Genomic DNA, 25,038 nt, shown 5'->3' with positions numbered 1-25,038 from the left:
GACCCCAGGAGTGGGTAGAGAGATTTGGGGTCTCCGTTTCCCCGAGTGCAGTGGGGATTCCATGCAGGCAAGGGCCTCCCTGTGTCACGCGTCTGGACAGGAGGAAGGGTGGCTAGGCAGGCCTGCCCTGGGTGCCAGCTGCCCCCCGGCCAGGTGGTGTGGCAGGGTCCTCCACAGGACCCCCATTATCGGGAGGGGAGTACCTGACACAGTGGGTGGGCTGAGGCTGAGGGTTCTCAGCGGGGGACCACGCTCTGTCAGGCTGTCTTGGCTGTGGACTGGGACTGGCGGGGCCCGGCTGGGCCTGCCTTGCTGACGACAGCCCAGACCCTGTCCTTCCTCACTGCTAGGGAGGGTGGCCTATCCTGAGCAGACCTGGCTTGGGCTGGACCGAGGTGGCCCCAGCCACCCTCCAGCCCAGGGCTGTCCTTCGCCTGCTGATGAAGCCGTACTGCCCTAACCACAAGCAAGGACCGGCTTCAGAGGCAGAGCCCAGCCTGTGGCCACTTTGCTCTGCTGGCTGAACCGTGGTTGGGGGAGTCAAGTGCTAGGCCCGCCTGCCCCTCCTGGACCCTGATCCTTGGGGCTCAGTGGTGAGGACTGGCAGGAGGACTGCGGGGCAGTTGGGTTGCCATGAAGACGAGGCCCGTGCTCCTGAGTAGGGCAGGCCACGGCACGTGAGCACTCAACACACACACGCCTGGTCAGCCTGCTTGTCCCACAGCAGCTGCAGGAAAGAGAAGAGGCCACCCGGCTCAAGCCTCAGCCAGGGACGAGGCTTGATGTGCCCACATGTCCAGGAGCAGGGGCAGCGGGGCCTCTCTCCAGTGGGTCACCCCCAGACCTAGCCTCTCTCTCCAAGACCTGCCCACCTCCTCGTGCAGTGCAGCCACTGACCACAGTCCCTGCCCAGGACGGTCCTACTTGGGCTGAACCTGGACTCAGCCCTTCCAGCTGCCAGAGGCCACGAAGACCACAGAGAGGAGCCAGCTCTCCCTCCTGGTGCGGCAGCTCCCTGACTCAGTGCCCTCCCACAGGCCGTGCCCACCCCTCCTGGGCTGCCCCGGGGCCTGAAGGACCTGCACGTGGCTCCATTACTGTTGCTGGTTCGTACCCAGAGAAGATGCACCCGACCTTCATGCGGGTGGGCCTCTGCAGGTGCAGGGTCAGGACAGACTCCCAGCGTGTGCTGGGGCCCCCACCCCACAGCAGCAGCACCCAGGTCCACAAAGGCAAGGGCGTCAGCACAGGATGCAGGAGGGCCAGCGCGGGCTTCCCACAGAGCTGGACCGTCCTCCCACCTGGCCAGCCCGGGTCGGCTCTGGGGCCTCTCCTACCTCTGTCCCAGAGGGCTCCCAGAGGGCTGGGGGATGCGTGAGGAAGGGGGCTGCCTTCACTGCAGGACCCCAGAGGGGATCCCGTGGAATCTGGGTGCTCACACCACCCCCCAGTGGCCAGGATGGGTCCTGCAAGGCCCTGTTGTCAACACCCCCTGGACCCTTGCCACAGGCCTTGCCCAGGACACTCCAGCTGGTGGACAAGGGCCAGAGCCAAGGATGAGCACGGGGGACCTCACTCGGGGGCCAGCCCCAACCCACAGCACTTTCAGAATTTCACCAGGACAAACGTGACCTTCGCCTGGACTCGGATTCACTGCAGAAATCCAAGTTCTGAAGAAACACTTTATTGTCATCTTAAACCTCAAAGTCACAGTATTCCTGCTGGCCCTTAGGTCTCCTCCTGCTGGCAGCCGCCTCTCAGGACAGGGCCCCTCAGCACTCAGGCCTTCCTGACTCACCAGGGACAGGGGCGTGGGCAGGTGGTGGCCCTCAGTCATCTCTATCCCTGAGCCTGGGCGTGGCTGCCCGGCGGGTGCCCGGCAGGTGGGTGGCAGGTGGCCAGGGGCTGGGGGCGTGATGCTGCCCCCAGGCTCTTCCTTGGAGGGTGGGATCCTCAGGCAGGGTCTCAGCCGCGAGCATGTGGGGCCTTGGAGTGTCCCACCAGGCTCTCTGGAGCCAGGGCCACGTTCTGGCTGGGACTAGAAGCCACAGCTGGCTCTGGGCCACAGGGGGCTGCAGGGGGCTGCCTACACGTCGGTCTCCACCCGCAGCCGCTCCATCCTGCGCACGTTGTCCTCCACGGCCACACGGCTGGTGATGCAGCGGGCAAAGTCCTCGGGGAACCAGCCCGTCTCTCCGTCCCGCAGCCTCTCTCCAAAAAGCCATCCTGACAGAGAGAGTGGGCACTGAGAGGCGGGCCGTGGGCACTCCCCGAGCCTGGGCAGTGCTGGGCACTGACCACCCCAGGCCGCCCATTAAGAGGGACGTCAGGGCTGTGCTTGTCCCACTCTGTAGGCACACTCGGGCCCAGCTGAGTGGGGACCCCTAGGAGAGCAGAGCCTCTCCTCACCTAGGGCACAGAGCACGCAAGAGCTTGCTTTTGATCCTGTGACTTGGGGATGAACAGTCCTCCCGTTGACGAGACGCTCGAGGGAGGAGGCAGCAGGCCCTGAGCACACGTCATCCTGCCACCCAGCCTGCTCCACGCCCGCCTGGCCCCCGCCCACCCGTGCTCACCGGCCTCCTCCTCCATGACCAGGACCACATCTGCCTGCTGCAGTGTGATTTCGTCCGCCTCCTTCGCGAAGTAGGCCTTGGTGACCTCCACCTGGGGCAGCTCTGGTGGAGAGGGGCATTGGCCATCAGAAGTCCAGGCGAGGCGCAGCCAGGAGCTCTGTGCAGCCTGAGGCAGCAGGGTCCCTCCACCCCGCCGACTGCCTCCACAGACCCCGTCTACAGAGCACAGGGGGTCCCAGCACACGGACAGGGCAGTGTCCCTCAGGCCAACACAGGCCCTCCAGAGGCTGCAGAACAGGACCCTGCCTTCAAGGTCAAAGCACCCAGCATGGGCAGAAGGCCCTCCTTCCCCTCGGGGACAGGGCAGGGCCAGAGCTGGGTGCTGCCTGCCGTGTGGCCTGTGCTCCCAGCTATGGGGCAGGCCAAGGCCTCTGAAGGGGTGAAGTGAAGACAGCGGGCCCGTGCGCTCAGGTACGCGCACACGCATGTGCACATGCAGACCGGCCTGGGCACGTGTGGTGTGCACCCCGGGCTGGACAGGGCCTCTCCTGTGGGCCGCTCCCACCCTGGGGCTGCGTCTGCAAGCCTCCACTCACCTCCTTTGTTGGTCAGGCCTTTCCACTGTTTCTCCTTGTAGCTAAGCGCTGTGATCCACCGGGCCCGGTCACTCCTGGGGGCCACAGAACAAGAGTGAGGCCCTGCTTCCTCCCTTCCGGGGGATGCCGTGAGCCCCCAGGTGGCGCCAGCACCCCTGCGGCTGACCTGCCCCACTGTCACTGCTCCACGGCAGGGTGCTCCTGCCTCAGGGCCTTCGCACAGCCATGCCCCCGACTGAGCACTCCCTGCTCCTCTCCTGGGGTCACCATGTCAAAAGTGAGGCCTCCTCACCAACCCCACCCACACCCCACCCTGCCTGCTTTACCCTCATACACTCCTCCTCCTGGCCACTGGACACTTCAGGCCTCTATCTGCTGAGGTGCCCTCTGGGGAACACAAGCACCGCGTGGCGGGCTGTGAGTTTGTCCAGGGTTCTGCACCCGCGGCAACGCCTACAGGTGTGGACCTCAGGCCGCCCCTCCCCAGGAAGCCCCAGTCTTACGCGGAGTCCGAGGACAGCAGGATCTGCTCCTGGCGGCCCTCACTGTTGCGCAGCAGGGTCACCTGGAAGGGGTGCGGCACGGAGGAGCTGCGGTTGCCACCCCCCGGCAGAGAGGCCTCCGAGGGCTCCAGCTTCCTGACCTGGATGTGGTCCATCTGGGCATAATCCTGGACCACGTAGCTGTCCTCGCTGTGGGACACGGGCAGTCAGGGCTGCCCTGCAACAGCTGGGCTGGGCTCCCACGGACACTCCTGGGGGCTCCCTCCCTCCCCTGAGCTGAGAGGCCGCAGCCTTGGAGCCCTGCCCGGGGCAGCCACCCAGGCTGGAGGAGCCCAGGGCCACCCCACCTCGCGTGCAGCAGTGCTGAGCCTCGAGCCTGGGGGCCCGGCTGCCCCCCGTCCTTCCTGGCCCCACCTCTTCTTGGTCCTCTCACCCCTGCCGTTCCCGACACCCAAGGCTCATGGCCAGGCCCACCTCTTCTTCTTGGTGACCACCAGGACGTCGCTGAACAGGAACAGGTAGCACGTTGGCCGGCTGGCGAGCTTCCTGAAAAGCCCCGTTTCCTCCACCAGGAACAGCTCCCCGCGCTTCAGAAGCCAGCGGGAGGCGGAGATCAGGGGGAGGGACTAGGGACAGACAGGACAGAGAGGACAGATGAACAAGGCCCCTGGGGGGACCGACGGGTAGTGTGGCATGGGGGGCAACCCGGCTGTCCAGCTGGCTGCCCCGTGGAGGCTGGGCAGGCCGGGGCGAGAGGTCCCTGGGCCTCGGATAAGGGCTGCCCAGTTGACCGACAGGTGCTGCGCTGGGCCCTGGGCTCTGACCCTGCCCACAGCCCAGGACGGCCCCATGCCACCTCCAGTCATGCCCATTGGGCACTGGCTGAACGTTCAGCCTGCACTGGGGACAGAGACCAGTCCCAGGGAGGGCGCACACCACCTCATCCGGGAGGGGCAAAGCTGATGGCATTTACACAGACGCTGGGCCCCTGGAATGAGGCCTGGTCGGGGGCCAGCCTGGGATGGCCACATGCTAGTATCTGGTGCTGACCTTGACTCAGCAACAGAGCTCCCTCCCACCCTGGGGCCAAGTTGGTGGAGAGGGATGGGGACCAAAGGACCCAAATAAGAGGGGGCAGGAAGATGGGGTTCTGCTGGGCTGGGGGCCCTGCTCCTGGGCTGGCTCCCACCCCCTATCCAAATGTTCTCCCCCTGGACACCCAAAGAAGTGCCAGCGACTCCCACCTCTGGGCCTTGGCCATGCGTCCCCTACCTGGACCAACCTGCCCTCCCCAACCCAGGCCCAGGGCAGTGCTGGCTTCAAGACCAGGCTGGGGTAGAGCCCCACTCGGGGTCAGCCAGGCCTGGGACCAGGACCTGGCTGAGGCTGGGTGTGCCGTGGCCAAACGTGACAGGATCAGGAGCTGAGCACATGAAGGGCAGCGTCACCGGACGCCTCCTCCAGAGTCCACCCCAACCACCCCAGGAGCCTGCTGCCCTGGTCAGCACCTCTGAGGCTCCACTGCATGGTCCTGACCTGGGGGGCCTGTGACTTATCACCCAAACTAGGGCACCTCTGAAAGGACAAAGGGGTGCCAAGTGGACAGAACACCAGGACCGGAGGCCCACACAGGTCCACTCTGGAAGGCGGCTGCTGAGCCTGGGCAATACAGGGGTGAGGCCAGCTGTGGGTGCTCAGGGGTGGTCTGTGGAGGCCTGGATCTGAGTCCTGCCTCCTGGGGAGGCTGTCCAGGCCCGGGATGGTGATATCTGCCCCCTCCCCAGAATGCAAGCCCCATGGGAAACAGGTCTGGGCTGGCCTCTGGCCACTCCTGCCCCTTTGTCCTCAGTGTGTCCAGCAGGGAGCCCTGGACCAGGAACAGCCACAGGCCAGGCCTGTTGCCCACTGCCTAGGTCAGTTCCCTGAGGGCCGGGCCTGCCCTCTGCCCACTCGGCCTCGGAGGAGTGCTGAGAGCTGAGGGGTGGTAACAAGCTCCCACAGGGAAACTGCCCCAGGGACAGGGACGGGCACAGGCCCCCAAGGCTTCTCTCCAGCTCAGGCCCCACAGGTTGGACCCCTGACCCCAGGCGGACGGCAGCAGGGAGAGGGGCCTGGGGTGCACAGGGGTCTGAGGCATCTGGGGCAGCCCCTACCTTGACCTTGCTGAAGTCCAGCTGCGTGTGCAGCGTGTACATCTGCTCCGTGCGCTGCATGGTGTGGGCCCCCTCGTTGCACTGCCTCACCAGCTGCAGGCGAGGCCGGCGGTCAGCAGGTGGAGCCAGCCTGCCCTCCACGCCTGGCTCTGCGGCTCTCGAGGCCCGCCCCCCCTTCTGGTGGCGCTGGGTGGGCCTGGTTCGTCTTGGGGTCTCACTGACTGGGCAAGTCCCCTGGCCCCAGGCCTCAGTGTCTCCACAGTACTGTGAAGAGCTCGGGACGGAGGACCGCCCCCCCCACGCTGCCCCAGAGTCTGTGCCACCAGGTGGGGCCCTGACCCCTCACCTTGCTGATGGCCTTCAGTGCCCGGCTGGCGGCCTTGTATCTTTCAGGGTGGCCTTGGGTCTTGAGGCACAGCGTCTGAGGAAGACACCAGATGCTAGGGCCCTTCTGGGGGTCTGCAAGAAGGGAGGGCTCCCGTATTCCAGAGCCTGGGTGGGCTGCAGGGAGGTCGAGGGCTCCCCAGGGTCCCTGCCGAGGTACGCAGCCCCCAGGTGAGCTCAGGCCCTGGGGCTCAGCAAGCCAGGCTGATGGGACGGGAGTGGAACCTCACACCACCCCTTCCCACCCGAGGCCCTCTCCCCCTGGCCTGGGGAGCAGCCCCCGGAGGCCCTGTTTTACACGTCCAGGGGCCCAAGAGTCTGAGGTGCCACGCCTCAGTGAGGACACCTCAGAGCACTCCGTGTGCAGCCGCTGAGGCTCAGCTGGGTCCTCGTGCAGCAGGTGGCACATGTGTGCTCTCTGGGAGGTGGCGATCAGGGTGCCGACCGCAGGTGACCCTGATGGTTCACACCACCTGGTAACCGCCGTCATAACTGACCCATTCATGCAGACCACCAAGTGTGGAGGAGGGGTGTTGGGTGGGTTCCCACGGGCGAGGGGACGGCTGTGCCCAGGCCATCTCCCCGCCAGCTGGCCTGGCTGCATACTCACGTCCGTCAGGAGTGGCAGCCGGGTCACCCTCTGCATGGGGAGGATGAGGAAGGAGATCATGGGCAGGCCCCCGCACGCAGGCTTCTTCTCGATCTCCCGCAGGACCTCGCGGAAGGAGCTGTTGCTGCTTCTGCAACAGAGGACACAGCTGTCCCTCCAGGGGCTGGCGGGAGCCTGGCGGTCTGTACAGATGGGGCGGCCACTCACGTCAGCCTCTGCAGGGTGCGCTGCTGGTAGACCTCGTTGGAGCAGTAGGCGACGTAGGGGTGGAAGTGCTGCTCGGCGTGCTCCTCCAGGATGTCACTGATGTCCTCCACACACACCTGTGCCTTATGTCGCTGCTCCAGGGCCTCGAAGAACCTTCAGAGGGAGGCAGGGCGAAGGGCCCCGTGAACACACGTAACACAGGCACACAGAGGTGCACACACACGCATGCTGCTCAGCAGGCCAGATCCCAAGCCTGACGGGCAGAGGCGGGACGGCCGGGTGTCCTGCAGCGAGGCTTTCCGCCATGCCCGGGGAGCCCAGGACACACCAGCTTCTCACAGGCCTCCCTGGGGCGCTCCCTGAGCACTGCAGCCCTGGGCCTGCCCCTGGGAATAAGTGACAGACACAGCGCCCAGGCCCCTGAGCACACAGAGGGGCTGCACCTGGAGCCTGGAGGGACAAGGCAGGCCACTCCCCCCAGGGACAGGTCCTACATCAGGGCAGCTCCGCCAGCCAACCTCCCCAACTTGGCTGGAGGCCGCTTGGGGGTGTGTGCATCAGGCTTCCGAAACGGTCCACCTTCACGGACACCCTGTTCTGAGTGGGCAGCCCAGGGCATAGCAGGGGCCACACCTGGGCTCTTGAAAGATTCCTTGGAAGTGACCACCAGCCCCTGACCTCCTCCATGAGGCAGACCCTGGCCCAGGGTAATGAAGCTGAGCTAATCTGCTGTCAGTAGGCCCCTGTCCCATCCTGGGTTCGGCTGGACCTGTGATGGCTGCCTGGTGTGTGGGGCCTTCACAGTGCCAGACCCCGAGCCCTGTCCACCGCTCCATGCCTGGCCAAGGAGGTGGGGTGTGCTGTCCCCACCAGACCTCTGTTCATCTGAGAAGCCCCCTCCTGGCTTGAATGTGGCCAGCCAGACCCTCCACTCACACAGGGACCTCGCTTCCCATGAGCAGGAACCCTCAGGAGGCCTTGCCCAGGGAGGCCGGGCAGACAGGACAGTGGGTCAGGAGCAGATGGCCCCAGGTGAGCGGATGGTGACCCTGAGGGGCCCTGCTGCCTGGGTGAGGCGGGCCAGTCAGCTGGGGTGCTTCAGCGAGGTCTGGGAGATACGGCCATCAGACACTGACCCCAAATAGTGCTGGATTCCAGGGGAGGCTACTGTGAGTGGCCGGGGGAGGTGGCCAGGGAGTTCCATCCCAGCAATGGCCAGTCCAAAGCCCTTCAGAGGCCAGAAGTAAACAGGATGCTGCCTCACACAGAGAGGGCTGCCCTGGGGGACAGGAGTCTGCGTGGGGGTGGGGGTCAGCTGCCACCCAGAGAGCCTCCCTCCCCCTCTGTCGAGTTGGGGTTGGAGGTTCCCACAGCAGTAACGGACGCTCTACAGGAAGTCCCTGTCTCCAGGGACAGGCCAGTTCCCTGCTCTCTGACCCCCTGAAACTTCTTGTGGGGGAGGGTGGCCCCAGGCAGCAGGCTCTGCGTGGGGCTCGGGAAGTCCAGGCTGGCTCTGACTTGAAGGAGCCAGCAGCCATTTCCAAGGGCCCAGCTGGAACCACACAACCCGAGGGCTCACCTGGCCACCCACCCACCAGGTCAACCAGCCTGAGGGCAGAGAGTGGGAGGAAGCCCAGGGTCTCCTGGGGCACAGGGCCAGGCCGGCCTCTGAGGGGTTCCATGTGGTTACACACACACCCCCTCATGGACCTGAGCCTGCACGGCTGGCCCTCCCTGCCCAGGCCTTGCAACCAGAGCCCAGCCTGGCCACCAGACACTCCTGGACAGAACCCGACCTGGGGCTGCAACTCGAGGCTGCCGGAGGCCGGGCACCACGGGCACTGCTGCCTGTGCCGCGCAGACCTCTGGCACACGCTCTCGCGAGGCCTTCCGAGCCCAGCACGCATGGGAACCGGCACGGCGTGGGCCCAGGCTGTGCCCTAGGGGTGCCCCAGCTGGTGTGAGTCTAGGACTCCCAGCACCCTGCTGTCCCCATGGTCAGCTCGCAGGGGCCTCACGGGCCCACGGGCTTCAGCTCTACCAGCCAGTGGCTGCTCAAACTGCCCCAGGGTCACAGGCCAGGTTTCAACCGCCTCACAGTGATGACGGCTAGGGCAAGGTGGCCTTCCCAGGGACCTGGGCGTGTGGGCGGCCGAGCGAGGTCTCACTTCTGGCTGGCGGCCAGCACGTCCAGGATGTTGGAGAAGAGGTGGTGGTGCTCGGTCTGGGTCATGGTCGCCCGCAGCTCCTTGGACTGCAGGAACTCGGCCACCAGGACGCCCAGGCTGTGCAGGTAGGAGAACTCGGACGTGAGGATCTCGAAGATGGCCTGTGGGGGGAGTGGACGGTGAGCTGCCCGCCTGGAGGAGCGTGCCACTGAGGACAGGGGTGGAGGAGGGGCAGGTGGGGCGGGGCCCCTGGGTGACACGCTGGACAGGGCCGTCAGGACAGCCTTCCCAAGCTGCGAGGGACTTCCCCGGGTCTGCCTTCTGGCGCGGCCACTTGTGCGCTACGTGAAACAGGCCAGGGCTCCCATCCTCGTCCAAGCCCGAGGACCCATGAGCTGACCTGAGGGGCTGACCGTGCCTGGCCTGGAGGTGGCCCATGGGGGTGAACAGCTCCGTGGCTCTCCCCAGGGAGTTGGGTGGCCCACAGGGGGTGGGCAGCACCCTCTGCCTTACCTCCTGCCTTTTGCGCTCCTCCGTGGACAGGCTGTCCAGCAGGCCCGACTCCACCACCTGGGGGGGCACAGCGTGGGGAGCAAGACTGCACCTCCTGGAGGCTGGAGCCAAAGTCCCCACTCTGTCCTTGCCCTGGACCACAGCCAGGGGAGAGTGGGCGCTGGGACGGTCACCCCACCGAAACACCCGCAGCCACCTGTGCCCAGCTCAGAGCCGAGCAAGCCCCTCACCCCCTCTTCCTTTCTGGACACCGTCCTGGGGCAGGCACAGCCCCTGAGAGCAACCGGGGTCACCAGGGGGATGGCCAAACGGGCAGGCTTCTCCTAAGCACCTGAGCTGGGGAGAGGGGCAGAGCCCAGGGGAGGGGCCGGCCCCGCGAAGGCCGCGACACTGAGGTGGGGCCACAGGAGTGCTCCGCCCTCAGGGCCACGGCTCCAGCTGCCTTGGCTGGAGTGTGGCTCCCTCAAGTCGCGGCACACCCTGTCCCTACGAGCATGCCAGGACAGGTGGCCTGCCACACGGCCTGAGGTGCTGCCTCTCAGGACCAGGGCCGTCCTGATTGGACTCTCCTCCCTCGGGGCTGGGCAGAGGCCACCTCCTCCCAGCCTGGTCTGGGTACCCGGCTGTGCTCCCACCCAGGGGGGCCCAGGCTCAACTCCCAGCAGGCAGTAAACACGCACTTTGGGACCTTTCCGTCTGCGGGGGTGGGGAGGGCCCTGCCTTGCCCTCTGCTGGGCCCCCCAGGGGGTCCCATAGCAGGCATGGAAGGTCCCCCAGACGGCAAACAGAGAGCCCACTGTTCTGAGGGGAAGGGAAGCCAGGCCCACCCCCCCCACTGCCACCACACCCATAGCCCTGGGGGACAAGGCTCATGAGCCTGTCCACAGCGGCCAGCTGTGCCCCCAGCACCCCTCATGCATCAAGACCACTTCCTGGGCCTGCACTCCAATGAGCCCAGGGCCCCGCGGAGCAGGGACGTCGGACGTGGGAGGGGGTGGCCTGGCCTGCTCCCGGCCCTGGCTGCCCCGTCCCTAGCCACTTCCTTACTCAGCCCTGGAGGGCTCTCCCAGCAGGACGGGCCCCTGTACCCACAGTGCCCCACAGGTCAGCCTCAGCAGGATGCCCCCCTCACGCATGATGACAGAAGATAAGCTCACGTGTCCCGAAGTGCTTTCTTCCCCCAGTGACCACCCCCAAGGTGCCCTCATGGAAAGGACAGCTCAAGGCTCCAGAGACCCCAGGTGAGCCTGGCACAGCAGGGGACCTGCCCCACCTCCCTGTGAAGACCTGGCCGTCCTGGCTGGAGTGAGAAATGCCAGGGGACCTCCTGCAGCCACCCGGCTCGCCTCGGCCCGCCCTGGCCCTACCTCTGGGAGCTGGCTCCAGGTGATCTGGGCAGGCCGGTAACTCTTGACCACGATGGTGGTGTCCACCTTCTGGGTTCCCCCAGGGCTGGAGGGTTCATCCAGGAGATCATCGTCAGACTCGTGGGTGGTGTTCAGACCCCGCTCCCGGATCTCCTGGTAAAACCCGGGGTCTGGAGAGGGGAGCAGAGTTACCCCCATGCCTGGGGGCTCGGAGCAGGCCAAGCCCTCCCCTGGACCCCCCAGCTCCCCTGAGAGCATCAGGCAGTGCGGGCTCTCAAGACAGGCTTCCCTCTGGCCAGCTGGCTCCCACGCCTAGGGGGACTGCCCTGGAGGCAGGTGGCAGCCTGGTGTGGAATGTGGCACCTCTGGGCCAGGGGCCAGTGGACAAATCGGAGCTCTGCAGGGTCTGCGGGGCCTGGCCTGGGGGCAGGCTGGGCCTGGGGTGCTAGGTGCTGTTCCCAGCGCCTGTCTACACCGCATGCCCAATGGCCAGGCTGTTTCCCAGCTCAGGATGCTGCCATCAACTCGCCCTGAGGCCCGGGCACTGCTGCTGCTCTCCTGGGGACAATCTTTCCCAAGGGGATCACACAGGAGGCCCAGGTCCTTGCTCCCAGGCTATGGCCATCCACAAAGCTTCCAGGGGTTGGGGGTGGAATTCCTGGGGGGCCACTGGGCCTTGGGACCTCTCAGCAGAGGCTGGGCCTGGGGCTCTGAGGCCCCTATCTTTGCTGAGCTTCACTCTCTCAGCAGCGCAGGCAAAGCACCAGCCATCACCCCCCTCCTTAGCCCTGACACCCACCAGGCCGCCCTCAGACCTCACAGATCCCAGGCAGAGCACAGCGGGCAGTCTGTGCCTGGCAGGGCTGGTGCCCTCTGATTTGGCTGGGTGGGGTGCTTGGGTGAGTGTGGGGCAGTCTGTCCTGTCCTCGGGACTTTGTGGATCCATCAGGTGGCACAGTCACATCAGCCCTGGAACCTCCGTCCCTGGCCTGGTGCCCCCTCTGAGCCATCAAACCAGAGCCACCCGACCCCGCCCAGGAAAGCCCCAGTGAGTCTGGCTCCAGCCGGCAGGGCCCAGCCCCCAGCTGCCTCGGGGCCACTTACCATCCTTGAAGGAGCCCTTGTGCGCTCGTTTCCGACCCAGAGTCCTCTGGCAAGAGAGGGGACACCCCAGTCAGCAGGGAAGGGCAGGGCGGGTCACAGGGACTCTGCTCTGGGGACCCAGAGACCCGCGCGAGACCTGCAAGGCCAAGCAACCAAGCCGAGGCCTGGACGGGCAGGTCCAGGAGGACTGCCTGGGGGAAGGGCTGAGCTAGCCCCATGCTAGGGAAAGAGGGCGTGGAGAGCTGGGCGCCCGGGGGACGGAGGGGAGCCGAGGTAGATAGGGGTGGCTGGCAGAGGGCAGAGCAGGGGCAGAGGGTGGGGTGCGACCTGGGGCTGTCCCAGGCCTTGGAGAAGAGGACCTGGTGTGGCAGGAAGAGCAGGACTGCAATTGGCCAGGACCCCAGGAACCAAAGGAGGGATGGCAGAGGTGGCCGGGGGACAAGGCTCTTAGGGAGTGCCCGCCCAGCTGTCCCTCAGAGCCCACGCTTCTGCTGGGACACAGGGTTTCACAGGTGCACGGTTCCAGGGAAGCCAGCTGGTCTCCGGGTCCTCAGAAAGCCCCGTGCTGCAGGGCGTGGTGCTCCCGGCCTGCTCCTCCTGCCCAGGCCTCCCCTGTCCCTCCTCCTGTCCCCCCAGGCCCTCCTAACTGCTGTAGCCCTCCTGTGCTCCCGCAGCCCCTACCAGCCCTGGGGGTCTCACTGAGCCCCCTCTGTCCTAGAAACTGTGCTGGGACAGGGACGGAGCTTGCTGTGCTCAGCCGGGAGCCCCAATAGTGGTGGGTCCTCAGGAAGTGGGTCTGGGGGCGGGCCACAGTGAGCAGATGAACAGGTCCCTGCAGGCGGGGCCTGGGGACAGCGTAGGGACATGTGGGGGACAGAGTGTAAGGGGCAGTGAGTGGGGGGGGGCACAGAGTGTGGACCTGGGGACAGGGTGGGACACACTGAGTATGGCCTTGAGGACAATGGGGACACATAATGTGGGTCTGGGGACTGTGGGGGGGCACACAGTATGCCCCAGGAGCACCGACCGTGGCCAGAGCAACCCCTGCAGAGGTCCCGCAGGGTCTGGGGTCTGTCCGTCTTGGAGGCACAGCAGGGGTGGCTGTGATGGAGGACAGTGGCTGGCTATGGGAGCACAAGGACCTGCCTCGGCCACCACGGGCCCACAGTGGAGGCTGGTGGCCCAGCCGTGCTGTGTACTGGTGGTGGCCGCTGCTCTGACCGGTAGTCTTGGCTTCTGGGGCTGCAGCCGGGGAGCAGATGCCCCTAAGCGCACGCAGCCTTCCCGCGGACACGGAGCCTGCTCCTCGCGCCCACACGCTGCATGCTGCTCTCTGGAGCACGCCACAGAGGAGGGCTGTCCCCTCCACTGACACACGGGTGCCGAGGCCCAGGAACTTGCTCGAGGCCACCCAGCGGCAGAGCCCCACCCCAGGACATGCACGAAGGCCTGCCTGCCCCTGAGCCTGGGTCCGCTTCTGGACAAGTCGGAGCAAAGCACCGGCCCGGACAGACCCCTGTTCTGCACAGGGAAGAGCTCTGAGTCAGCCATCTCGAGGACGGAGAAGGCCCCTCCCGACCTTGCCCCGGGTGAGCAGACCAAGCAGACGGGCAGCGGGCTCGGGAGGCCCTCAGAGCCAGGTCAGGGCCAGGGCAGCTCGGCCAGAGCACGCGTCCTGCTCCGTGGCTGCCTGCAGCCGAGTCCTGGTCCTCCAGCCCCGGGGGAACGACACAAAGGGCAAGGGATATGGGTCCAGGAGCCCCTCAGGTCCCTCTGTCCCCCGGGGCCACAGTGACCTGAACAGCCTGACCGCCCAGGGAAGTGTGTGCTGCTGGCCCAGGGCCACTGAGGCAGGCAGGGGTGGGGGAGCAGCAGCAGGGGTCAGGCTGCTTCCAGGCCACAGGCAGCTGGGCACCTGCCCACTGGCCCTCCTGAGGCCGTCGGGGCCCCAGGCGGCCTGCGCCAGGGTGGTCGCTGTTACAAAGCCATCAGATAGGCGGCTACCGCCAGGTTCAGAGGGGGTGGGTCCCTCGGGGCCTCTGCTGCCCACCCTGGGTGGGAGGAGGGATGCTACAGCCCGAGACCTGGCAAAACCGTCAACCTTCGCGGCTCCGCTGCCTGACAGGACAGACGTTCACACTGACGGTCTGACCACAAGTCTCGGCTCAGTGAGCTTGTCCAGAGCCGCACCCAGTAGGCTCACAGTGACGCAGATGTGGGTGCAGGCGAGGGGGGCCTAGAGGGTCAGGCCACCTTCTTGTTTGCGGGCGCCTGAGCCCTGAGGGCACCTCCCATCCTGCCCGCCTGGGAGGCAGGCCCCTACCTTATTTTTGGCCTGGCACCGGGCGGGAGGCTGGCCAGACTCCTCGGACAGAGCCTGGAGCTTGGGGCTGAGCTGGAGGGCGGCCCCTTTGCTGCCGGGCGCCTCCAGGCCCTTCATGGCCGCCCGGTAGGACTGGTTCCGCAGGTTCCGCTTCGGCATCCCCACGGGGCTCACGTCCACGTCCATGTCGTCCACGGAGAAGCTGGGGACCGAGAGGAGCTGGGGGTCCCTGCGTGCGGCCTCCTTGCTAAGCATAGCTGCCCCAAAGCTCTGGTGACGGGCTGGGGCCTTGGCCCTGCTGGCCACGGCCAAGTTCCTGGGGATCATCTGCTGGGTGCCCTTCTTGAGGGCTGCGGGGCTCTGTGTGCTTAGGACGATGTGTGGGGGCTCCTGGTCCCCTGAGGGCGACGAGGCCTCGGGCTCGAAGGCAGCATTGGTCCTGGACCTCAGGGAGCCCCGGACTAGAGGGAGCTGGGACGCGGGGTTCCCTTGGGCGTCCAGCCGCAGCTCGGAGTGGAACCGGTGTTCCAGCAGTTTCTCCTCCAGAGCGCCGTCTGAGTGCCGCTGGGACATGCTGGGCGGCCACGGGTCCTGGGGTGGAGGGCAGAGAAGGGTCAGCAGGGCCTCCCTCCCAAGGCCTCTGGGGGTCAGCCCTCCCCGGCCTGAGCATCTGCCCGATGCGCCAGAGCCCTGGTGCAGCCCCGGGGGGCAGCATGGGCCGGGTGGGGGCCAGAGGGGGCAGTGACGCAGGTTAGAGCGGAGCAGGGCAGGTCATCGGCAGGTCCAGTCCCCAGGACCCCTGGCGGCCTGCACGGAGGCGGGGACAGCCTCACACCTGCTCCTGTTCAGGGGCTCATCAGGACGGAGGCTGGACCAGGCTCCGTGGTGGGGGGAAGGCCCTGGAGTCCTCTGACCGCAGCACAGACCAAGTCCCGAGCTGGTGCGTTTTGGGTACACGGGCCCTGGGGACCCACAGACCAGGATTAGAACCTGGCTCAGCCCTCGCTGCTGCTTGGGACACCTGGTGGCATGGCCACTGGGCCTCCCGGAGCCACTTCCACATGGTGGACATAGGACAGCTCATCCTGGGAGCCGTCCCGAGGCTGCGTGACAGTGGCCCGGCCCCACCTGGCTCAGCGCCCCCAGGACCTGCCTGGGACACACACTGCTGCACAGAACCAGCACCGGGACAGGCCTGTGACAGCCGCCTCCCACCCTGCAGCCAGGCTGGCCGTCCACGAGCCCCTGCCACACGGCAGGCCACGGGCTCTGCCGTCCCACGTTTCTGATGGCAGAGGGGCAGGCGACCCCAGGCACAGGAGTTGGGCACGAGCCCGAGAGCCAGGGACACAGCCCAGGACTCACACCTCCTGACCCAGGGCAGACGCCCCAGGAGCCGAGAGCCTGAGGCTGGACGGCATGTCCCTCCCCGGGACGCGCTGGCCTGTCCCTCCTGGCAGCTCACGTCCTCCCAGCCCCTCCATCCCTCTGTCCTCTCTCGTCCCTGACCTGCCCGTCATCCTCCAGCCCTGGCCCAGCAGCTCCAGTGGCAATGGGCAGCACAGGCTTGATGCCGCCACGGGTGCTGGTCCCTGGCCCGGCCCTCGTCCTTCTCTGGGCACAAGGCAGGGCCACCTTCCTGCCCACTTGGGAACAACACAGTCCCAAGACTGGCTTTGGCCAGCGAGGAGGGACGTGGTTAGAAGGGACACATACCACTTGGGGGCAAACTCACAGCCCTGGACGCAGGAGCCATGGAGCATGTCCAGGTGGAGCCCCAGTGGCCTGAGACCCTGGTGGCCAAGACGTGTGGTGCCGACTGACCCAGGAGCAGGAGGAGCCGGAAGGCCCATGTGGACGCTGGGTGAGGCTCGCCTGAGGGTCGGTGCACAGGCAGCCAGGTGGGCCCTCATGCTCGGGCAGGTCGGGCCATGCCAGGCCGCCTCGGGCCACTGACCATGCACTCTGAGGGCCAGCTCTCCACCGCGTTCCCCCTGCACAGGGCCCACCCTGCAGAGGCCTGGAAACCCCATGTCCTCAGGGCCAAGGACACTGCCTCTGCCTCAGCTCCTAAGCCTGCACATGGGCACTGCAGGGCTGTTCCCACCTGCGGGCACCGAGGTGGACGGGTCTGTTTAACAGGCTGCATGGAGCGTGGACGTGCCAGCTCCCCACACAACACCAACAGGAGGAGGCCCCCGCCTGGGAGGCCTGAGGATCCAAAGGCCATGTGGAGACGTCACGGCTCTAACCAGCGTCCCTTTAATTAAAAAAAAGAAGCCTCCACCCAGGGGACCCCCCTGTCCAGAGCCTTGAGTGTTAAAATTAATTCCCAGAGTCACTGAGGGCAGCCGCCTGGAGTCCAGATCGGAAGACGAGGCTCAGTCCTCTGCCCACGTTGCAGGTGGAACTCTGGGTTCAGAGCAGGGCTGGGACGTCCCCTGCCATCTCCTCATGCATCTGGAGAGGAGGGCTGCCCTTGGAGGCCAGCAGCACCTCCTTCCCAGGGGGAGGTCACAGCCAGAGGTGCAGACTGGGGAGCTCCCTGGGCTCCAGGAAGACGGCACGGCCCAGAGCCACATCCCACACTGCCACCGTCTGCTGTGGCCAGGCTGTGCAGCCTCTGCGGGGACCCCTCCCTGATGGGCGGCAGGGCAGAGCTGGCCACAGGCTGACGCAACTGCAGGACACCAGGAAGCTGGCTGTCCCCACAGCTCCAGAAGCCACCACCCCTCCCAGGACACAAGTTCTCTACTTAAACCACCCAGGAAGCCAGTGCTGGGAGCCTCCTGGGCCCCAGCTAGGGGAGGGGTGGCCCTGGGAGCCCTGGCTGCCCGGGAGGGCGGGCACATTCCTCAGAGCATTCCGGGCCTCCCTGCAGCCTGGCCTGCGAGGACAGTAGCAGCAGGCCTCCCCCAGAGCCGGTGACTTCCCTGATGGTGATGAGGGGCAGACCTGGGCAGGGCTGACCCAGGATCTCACGCCCGCGACTCAGCCGGGTGGAAAAGCGGTTTATTCTGGACTTTTATCAGTGCCCCAGGGTAGGCGGCCGAGGCACTAAGGCCCTGTGTGGTCCTTTACCATAAACAGGACTGGGGCCTTCCTCATGGCCACAAGGGGCAGGAGGCACCAAAGGGTCTTCACTGGCCACGTCTCCCTCCACACAGATGCTGTCAGCTTTCTGAACCAGTGCCCAGATCTGGCAGGCGGGGTGGCCTCTAGCAGGTGGCACCATCCCTGGAGAGTGGTAGCCTCTCCCAAGGGAGGGTAAAGTCCACTCCAGGTCCAGAAGCTGCCCCCAGGGAGCCTGTCAGGTGACCACAGCCAGCCTGACCTCCGTTCCCAGCAAGGCGGCCACACCCACAGGCCTGGGGTGCTACCTGCCTGGGACCCAGGTAAAAGCACAGCAGTGCCCCCAAGGATGGGCACCTGTCGCTGCCCGCAGGAGTCCTCGGGAGTGGCAGCTGCCACGGGCACTGCTGCGGCTTCTGTGCTCTAGTCCCAGCTACACGAAAGAGCTACACGCACCTGTCTCCAAACCAGATGGCACAGAATGCCTTCTGAGCCTGTCCAGTGTCCCCTGCTGCCCATCTCCAGAGGCCACCACTGCGGGCCCTTCAGCTGGTCCCCAGCCCCAGCCCTGCCCAGATGTGGACTTGGCCCGCTCAGCCGCACAGCGCCGAGCCCCAGCCTGCCTGTCAATGACCCCTCTCCCGGCCCTGCCCCTGCCCCTCTTGGTGAGTGCCAGGGTCACTGCGGGTGCCTCCTGACAGCACAGTCCCTACGGCAGCAGCTCCTCCTGGTTTTCCCACGGACGCTCGGGGCTGGGTACCCTGCAGGCCTCCAGGTGACCGCGGCCTCCCCTGACCTCTCCCCAGCACGGGACACTTGGCCCCAGGCCTCCTCCCTGGCTGTGCCAAAGCACACCCAGGCCCTGTCCCCAGGAAGCAGCTTAGGCAGATTTCTGGTGGCCTGAAGACGTGCAGGTCTTCCTTCTGCCTTCCCTTGGCTGGAGCTGGATGAGCCCAGAGACTCCCGTCGGAGGTTATTTTCTTCCAGAATCATGGAGCTCCCTTCCCTTGTCTTTGCTGCTGGTGGAGCATCCCAACCCCCTTCTAATTTCTCTTGTTGAACTGTGGCCTGTGCTTCTCTCCACCCCAGCCCTGTGAAGGGTTTGGGACCCCCTATTCATTCACCGAGTTAGGTGCCTGGTGGAACTTCCGGTCGGCGTCTCCTGTTTGGGGCTGCATGTGATTTCTCATTTCTTCCAGACCAGCACACACCAGAGAGCCGCCGAGCAGCTCCCAGCCCCAGCCTGCTCTACTCCGCCTGCCCCTGGTCTCTGGTGCTGAGCCTCTGCCGAGACCCCTCCCTAAAGGTGAGCAGGCAGGGCTGGCCACATGTGATTAACAGTACTGAAACCTCTGAAATGTTCTCCCTATTTCTTGTCTCTCTTTCACTTTTTTCATCTCTTTGTTTTCCTTTTGGGAAAATCCCTCTATTTAATCATCCATATTGCTTCCATGTCCTCCAGAGATCTCTCTTCTGCCTTCTCGTTACTCTTTATTCATAGCATCCTGTTCTTGTTTTATGGATATAATGTCTTCTATTTACGTAGAGGACAGGATCACTTTTTCTTTTGAACAGATTTTCTTCTGTTAGCTGGCGGCTAGAGCTCGGCTCCTGTTCATATGCTCTCCTCCTGTGTCTCAGATGGCTCTCCTCAAACATCTGCGGCAGCTTCTGCTTCCTTTTAGGGAAGAGGCTGGTGGGAGGTAATGTGCTCAGTGCACACACCTGAGAGCTCATGTTCTGCAGTGCTTTCTGGCACCCGGTCCTATCTCCATGTCTGCGTCCAGCAGACTCCTTCGGGATGTCCGACTCAGGAGCCAAGAGCTCAGACCCTCCTTCCAGCTGCCTTCCAAGCAGAAGCTGGCCACAGAGTCTGCAAGACTTATTTCCCAGAGAGGCCACATGCTGTGCAGAGGCCACGTGGGGGTCAGAGGCAGATCTGCTCCCCAGCAAGGCAGCCTGGACTCTGAGCAGGGAGCCCCGTGAAGCCCTTACAAAGACACACTGCACCAGAGCTTCAGGTGGTCTGGCTGCCTGTCCCCGATTGCCTACAAGTCTGTGAGTCCTTGCAGGGTAGGAACAACCTCCCAGCCCCCAAAGTGGGGCTCAAATCCTGAATTGATGGGTGAATGTGTGACACCCTGTCCTTCTATCCCAGCCTCTGAGTCCAGCTGCCCTCACCCTATCCGGCGGGGCTTGGCCTCTCTCCATGTCATCCCGACCCTGGTCAGCCCACAATGATGCCCTTGTGCTTGGTGATTCTGCCCAGCCAAGCTTGGGACTTGGAGTCCCACATGATTGAGGGACAGGAGCTGGCTTGGTAAACCACAGCACACACCAGCGGGTTCCACTGGCTCAGCAGCTCTCAGCGGGAAGCAGCTCTGCCCACCAGGAGAGACCTGGCAATGCCTGGAGACGCTGTGCAGGTAGTCACCGGTCTGGGACCTGTGGGCTGAGGCCAGGGATGCTGCTGGCACCTGCTGTACAGGGGCAGCCCCACACCCTTAGCTGGCACAGTGCTGAGGTGGAGAGAGCCCTCATGGCCACGTAGAGGGTCACCCTTCACAGTGGGAGTGCCCAGCTCTGCACACAGCCTGGCTCAGCCCATGGCCACCCAGCTGTGGCTCTGTGGTTCCCATCTTTAACTCCACCCCCTATAAACCCGGGCCCCGGCTCAGGCTTGACTGGTACCCGAGGGAACCCCAGAGGTACAGGATGGACCAGAGCCCTGACCCTGACTGCTATCTGGACAGGTGACAGGTCACCTGCTGCCCCAGTCACCAGCTGTAAAACAGCTAGCCCGACGGTGCCTCCAGCGGTGCTCTCGCCCACTCTGTTGGCCCCTCCTCAGCTTCTGAAAGGTGGGTGTCTCCCTCCCTGGCAGGTGAGGAGCCAGGTGCAGAGGGAACGTGAGCTCCTGGGTCAGGCCTCCTGTCAGCGAGAGCCAGGCGAGGAGCCAGGCCCCATGCTGACCTAGATGGTGTCTCTCACCTGGAACCTGGTGACCAGGGATTCTGGATCCGTCCTCCATGCTGCAGAGGGACGTCACCTGAGCAAGGGAGGGCCAGGCTGAGCAGACAGAAAGAACCCGAAACCAAAACCCCCAGACTGGGTGGCCGCTCCAGTCCAAACATGAAGGCAGGCTGCGGTCCCAGGGGTAGCAGGCCCTGCAAGCGGCGGGGACCCCAACAGGCTGCTTCACCTGGGTGCCTGGTTTCACCACAAGGGTGGAGAGGGACTGCCCTTAGGTGCTCATGTGAGCCCTGAGGACGCCCTGGCAGCAAAGGTCTCCCCAGATATGCCCAGAGGGCGGGGAGCAGGTAGACGTACCTGACCACTCTCACCCGGTTCTCCGGGTGGCACCTCCAGGTGACTTAGACCACATTCCTTCCAGGAAGCCCCCAAGACTCTGGCCTCCCCGCAGGACTGGAGCGCCTGCTTTCAGCCCTCAGCACCTCTCCCACGCACGTCCTTCTCCAGGCTGTGGGCGTCACCGGAGCTGGGGCCGGGACTGTCTGGTGCATGTGTCCCCAGAACAGGACCTCTGCAGCTGCTGCCCTCGAAGGGGACTTGCCTACCACCCCATGTCACAGAGGAGGGCACTGAGGCTCAGAGGCTTATGTAACTTGCCTTAGTTCACACCCAGCCAGGACCCTAACCCCGAGGACACACGCTGGGCACCACACCAGAGGCGTCAGGGCAGAGAGACGGTGCTTTCTGGGACCCTCCGGCTTGTCCCAGCCAGGTCCTGCTGCAGGGACCACTCAAGGCCTGGCCTGTCTGTCCTCAAGGCATCCCTAACCTCCACCTTGGGCAGTGCCAGGATTGTTTACAAGGACGCAAGGAAGAGACCTGCCTGGGCTCCAGGTGGGACTCGGCAGCCACCAGCTGATTCCAGTTCCCCCTGTCAGGTGCCACGCAGAGGCCAGCGCTCACTCCACCTCACAAGGGACCTCTGTGCCCATTTCACAGACGAGGAAAGGAGGCAGGGCCGCTAAGACAGGTGCCCGCGGTTGCCACAGTTTGGGAAGCAACCCTCCCCACCTTCCCGGGGAAGCAGAGCTGACCGTCGGGTGGCTGCCGAGGTGGGTTCTCCCCTCTGAACTCGGCGAGACCAGGGCTCCTGGAGGGTCACCGGCGCCTCCCGCCTCCCCTGCGGCTCCCTGGCCTCCGGCGTTTCCTTCCGCCCCGGCAGCAGCGCGGCGGGGCGCGGCGGGGCCGGAGGGCGCTGCGCGGGGTCGTCGCGGGCCGGGCGCGCGGAGGGCGCAGGGTCGCGGGCGGCCCGGGCGCGGCCTCCGGACTCACCTGCCGGCGGGCTCACCTGCGCCGCGGGGCGGAGACCGGCGGGCGGCGGGGCGCGCAGGGCGGCGGGCGGCTCCTCCCGGCGACCCTCCCACTTCCTGTGCGGCCGGGCGGGGCGGGCTCGGCGGGCGGGGCGCCCGGGCACCTGCCGCGCGCCGGCCGCGCCGCCGTCCCTCCTGGGCCGCCCACGTGACGCGCTGCGCCCCCGCCCCGCGCTCCGCTGGGTCGCAGGCTTCCTTCCGCGTCGCTCTCGCGGCCGCCTCCTCCGGGAAGCCTCCCGGGAGGGAGACCGGGCCGCGGGAACAGTTGGCCGCAGGAAGGGCGCGCCTGGCTGTCAGCGGCACGCGGGGCCCTCTGGCCACCTTGGTGGTGTGGTCGCACTTCCGAGTCCCCGCGTGCACCACGCGGCCTTCCCTGGCCCCGGGGTCCCGCTGTCCAGGAGGAGACTGCAGCACCGGGTGTCCAGGCTGCCCCCGGGGCGGGCGGACTGCACACTCTCCTGGGAAGGGCCGCCGAGAGCCCTGGAGGTGGGGTGGGGAAGGTGTGTTGGGGTCACAGGGTCACCGCAGGAGCAAAGCCCTCAGGTGGAGGAAACCGGGCCAGATAAGAGGCTGGGGGCAGGTGGGGGTCAGACCGGACCAGGGACAGGGGCTAGGCCCACTCTGGGAGCTGCAAGAGCCTGGGGTCCAGCACTGGTCTGCAGCAGGGCCAGCTGGGGAGTGGGGCTTGAGATGCAACCTGGCCATCCTGCCTCTGCTCACACCATCCAAGTCAGATTGTTACCTTGTCCCCTGTCGTCACTTTTTCAGTCACTCTGGATATGACACTGAATCCAGATTCTTTGTCATCTCCAAGACACTTCAGTCTGCCCAAATCCCCCTCAAAATACGGCCATCAGAGCAGACCCAGTGCACACCAGGTAGAGGGGAAGCCACAGGCCCTTGGGGCTCAGGCTTGGTGTTTTGTTAGGTGTCAGGGTTTGAGGGACGGCTCTGCCTGTCACTCCACTGTCCTACCCAGTCCCTGGCCCTGTACTGCCCCCCTCAACCCCCAGTTCCCCAAGAGCTGCCCTGAAGCCGGAGTTACCTGGGTGTCGGTAGTTTCCCTGTATGTGGTTGTCCCCTGAGCAGGACAAAGGCTGGCACCAGCCCAGCTGGAGGGACAGGAGGGCCCAGAGTTCACCACCTGGGTGGCCCTTCACCTCCAGGCACCTCCTGGGAAAGGTGGGTGGCTGCTGCCCCCAAGTGGTCATCCTGGGCACTGCACCCACAAGGCCCAGCCTCCAGGAGGGAATGGGGTTGGGTGGTCTGGGAGCTTCCTGACCAGAGGGGAACAAGGCCACCCGGGGACTGGAGCCAGATGGAGCAACATAGCCTGCTGGGGTGCTGAGGCCCAGAGGGGAGGCCACGGCCTGGCAGGAGCCCAGACAGAGCCTGGCCCCGGCCACTGGTACTGTCCTGTGGAACCCTTCTTGAGAACCTGACTCAGCCCCTGAGGGTTGTCCACACTTGAGCCACTGACCGGTTGTGCCCACTGGCCGTTCATGCCCACATGGGCGTCTCAGCCACCTGAACTGGCTCTGTCTCCAGATGGGAGGCTTGGGGATCCATTACCTGGCCCCCACTGGCACCCCCGGGCCCATAGACAGCTGTCCGTGGTTGAATCACACTCCTGCTAGTTACAGGTCCAGGGGGGTGGCTGCCCCTCCCTGTGCCTCTGTTCTCAGCTGTCCAGTGGGTCCCAAGAGGATGCTGGGGACCTGCCCACGAGGCTGAACCCAGAGCTGGGCTGGGTGCCGAGGTGGGAAGGCACCAGCCGAGAGCTGTGAGGGACCCTCAGGGAGAGAAGGACCCCGGGGGGGCGGGCTGCCAGCAGGCCTGGTCACTTTGCACTCATGGTAGGGCCAGGGGCATGGGGTCCAGGGAGTGGGCACTGGGTGGCACAGAGCCGATGGCCCTGGAGGATGGCAGTAAGTTCCCTTCCTAGCCTCGGTCCCTGGCCTGGGAGCCAAACGCTCCTCCTCTGTGAGACCCCAGGGTGACCTCGCGGGTCTCACTTCCCCCTTAATAAACAAGGGTCCTGAGGCGCAAAAGAGTGTTCAACCCCAAAGCTCCCTGTCTGCCTTCCCCATACCCAGGGACATCTGCCCCAGTCCTTCGCGTCTCTGCCCCGAGGGCACTTCTCAGAAGGCCTTCCTCGATGATCCTGTGGAGCCAGGACGATGTACCCCACCCACCCAGCCCGAGTAGCTCTTGAGGTGGGTGGACAGTGCTGCCCCCGCAAATATGTGTGAGTCCTGCCCCTAACCTGTGAGTGAGACCTCCTCGAGTGGGAATAGTGTCTTTGCCAGTGCAGCCAACTATGGTGAGGCTGTGCCGCCCCACGGTGGGCCCTGACCCATGGAAGGGAAACCTGGGTGCAGACCAACCCTGGGAGATGGGTGCAGGGCTGATTGTGTGAGGCAGCCACAAGCCAAGGAAGGCCGGGAGCTCTGGAGCCCGGGAGCTGGTGGGGCCGGGGAGGACCTCCATGGGCCTTTGGAGGGAGCATGGCTCCCCAGACGCCTGCATTCTGGGGGCAGGGCTGATTTGGCTCTGGACAAGCGATGGCAGGAATGTCCTCTCTCTGTGCTGGGCGGCCCTGTTTCTGGCCTTGTAGGCCACAAGCCCCCGGGGTCACAGTGCTCCCGAGGGCCGGGAAGAGGGCCGAGGCTGCGCGGCCGAGGCTGCGCAGCCGAGGTGGGGCTGTGCACTGGGCAGGTCACCCTGCAGGGCTCAGGCTCCGTCCAGCAGGGTGAGGGGATCCAGCCTCTGCGACTTGAGAAGCAGGAGCCCAAAGGAGTGGTTTCTGCCGCTGGGTCCTCCCCGCCAGCCCCATTCCCATGCGACTTGGAGGTGATGCCACTGTCCCCTCATTCAGCTCCAAGGCCTGTTCGAGGTGGGGAGGCTGTGGTCATCTCAGCCCCTGGTGCCAGAGCCTGCTCAACATCACCACCGTGTGGCCTGGCAGGGGACCTGTCACCCAGAGTCCCCTGCAGGGGAGAGGAGCTGGGTCCTGGACCTCAGAGCTGTTGGATGACCTAAGCCGTGAAGCCCCTGGCCTGCAGCAGCCACACCCCCCTTGCACCTGAGTCCCACGCACTGGGGACCTGTCAGGACTC

The 25,038-nt window shown here is 65.5% G+C and overlaps 1 protein-coding gene across 5 annotated transcripts; it reads right to left on the bottom strand.

Moving 5' to 3' along the window:
- Positions 1-1,630: 1,630 nt before the first annotated feature.
- Positions 1,631-23,063, bottom strand: Arhgef16 (Rho guanine nucleotide exchange factor 16). Of its 5 annotated transcripts, none has more exons than XM_027947698.2 (15): positions 22,965-23,063; positions 14,505-15,095; positions 12,182-12,227; positions 11,078-11,247; positions 9,711-9,767; positions 9,198-9,358; positions 7,030-7,182; positions 6,823-6,952; positions 6,175-6,249; positions 5,829-5,921; positions 4,150-4,301; positions 3,676-3,864; positions 3,173-3,246; positions 2,577-2,678; positions 1,631-2,226 (listed from the first exon to the last, which is right to left on the bottom strand). In XM_027947698.2, the coding sequence occupies exons 2-15, from the start codon at positions 15,075-15,077 to the stop codon at positions 2,087-2,089; spliced, it is 2,115 nt and encodes a 704-aa protein (XP_027803499.2). In that variant the 5' UTR covers positions 15,078-15,095; positions 22,965-23,063; the 3' UTR covers positions 1,631-2,086. The 5 variants fall into 5 exon arrangements, with proteins under 5 accessions (XP_027803499.2, XP_071473375.1, XP_027803497.2 ...); XM_071617274.1 differs by lacking the exon at positions 22,965-23,063 and adding an exon at positions 21,882-21,933; XM_027947696.2 differs by lacking the exon at positions 22,965-23,063 and adding an exon at positions 21,644-21,732.
- Between the last annotated feature and the right edge of the window lie 1,975 nt (positions 23,064-25,038).

Source organism: Marmota flaviventris, chromosome 10, assembly GCF_047511675.1.
Source record: "Marmota flaviventris isolate mMarFla1 chromosome 10, mMarFla1.hap1, whole genome shotgun sequence".
Classification (NCBI taxonomy): domain Eukaryota; kingdom Metazoa; phylum Chordata; class Mammalia; order Rodentia; family Sciuridae; genus Marmota; species Marmota flaviventris.
The sequence above is the reverse complement of the archived record's forward strand: the minus strand, read 5'-3'. Positions and strand labels throughout refer to the sequence as shown.

Excerpts from the sequence above, each read along its gene's own strand:
- Arhgef16 (XM_027947698.2), bottom strand. The coding sequence starts at position 15,077 with ATGTCCCAGCGGCACTCAGACGGCGCTCTGGAGGAGAAACTGCTGGAA. Across the intron at positions 9,359-9,710 it reads AGGAGCGCAAAAGGCAGGAG|GCCATCTTCGAGATCCTCAC; the intron begins GTAAGGCAGAGG and ends CTCCCCCCACAG. Across the intron at positions 6,953-7,029 it reads CGCACCCTGCAGAGGCTGAC|AAGCAGCAACAGCTCCTTCC; the intron begins GTGAGTGGCCGC and ends CCTCTGTTGCAG.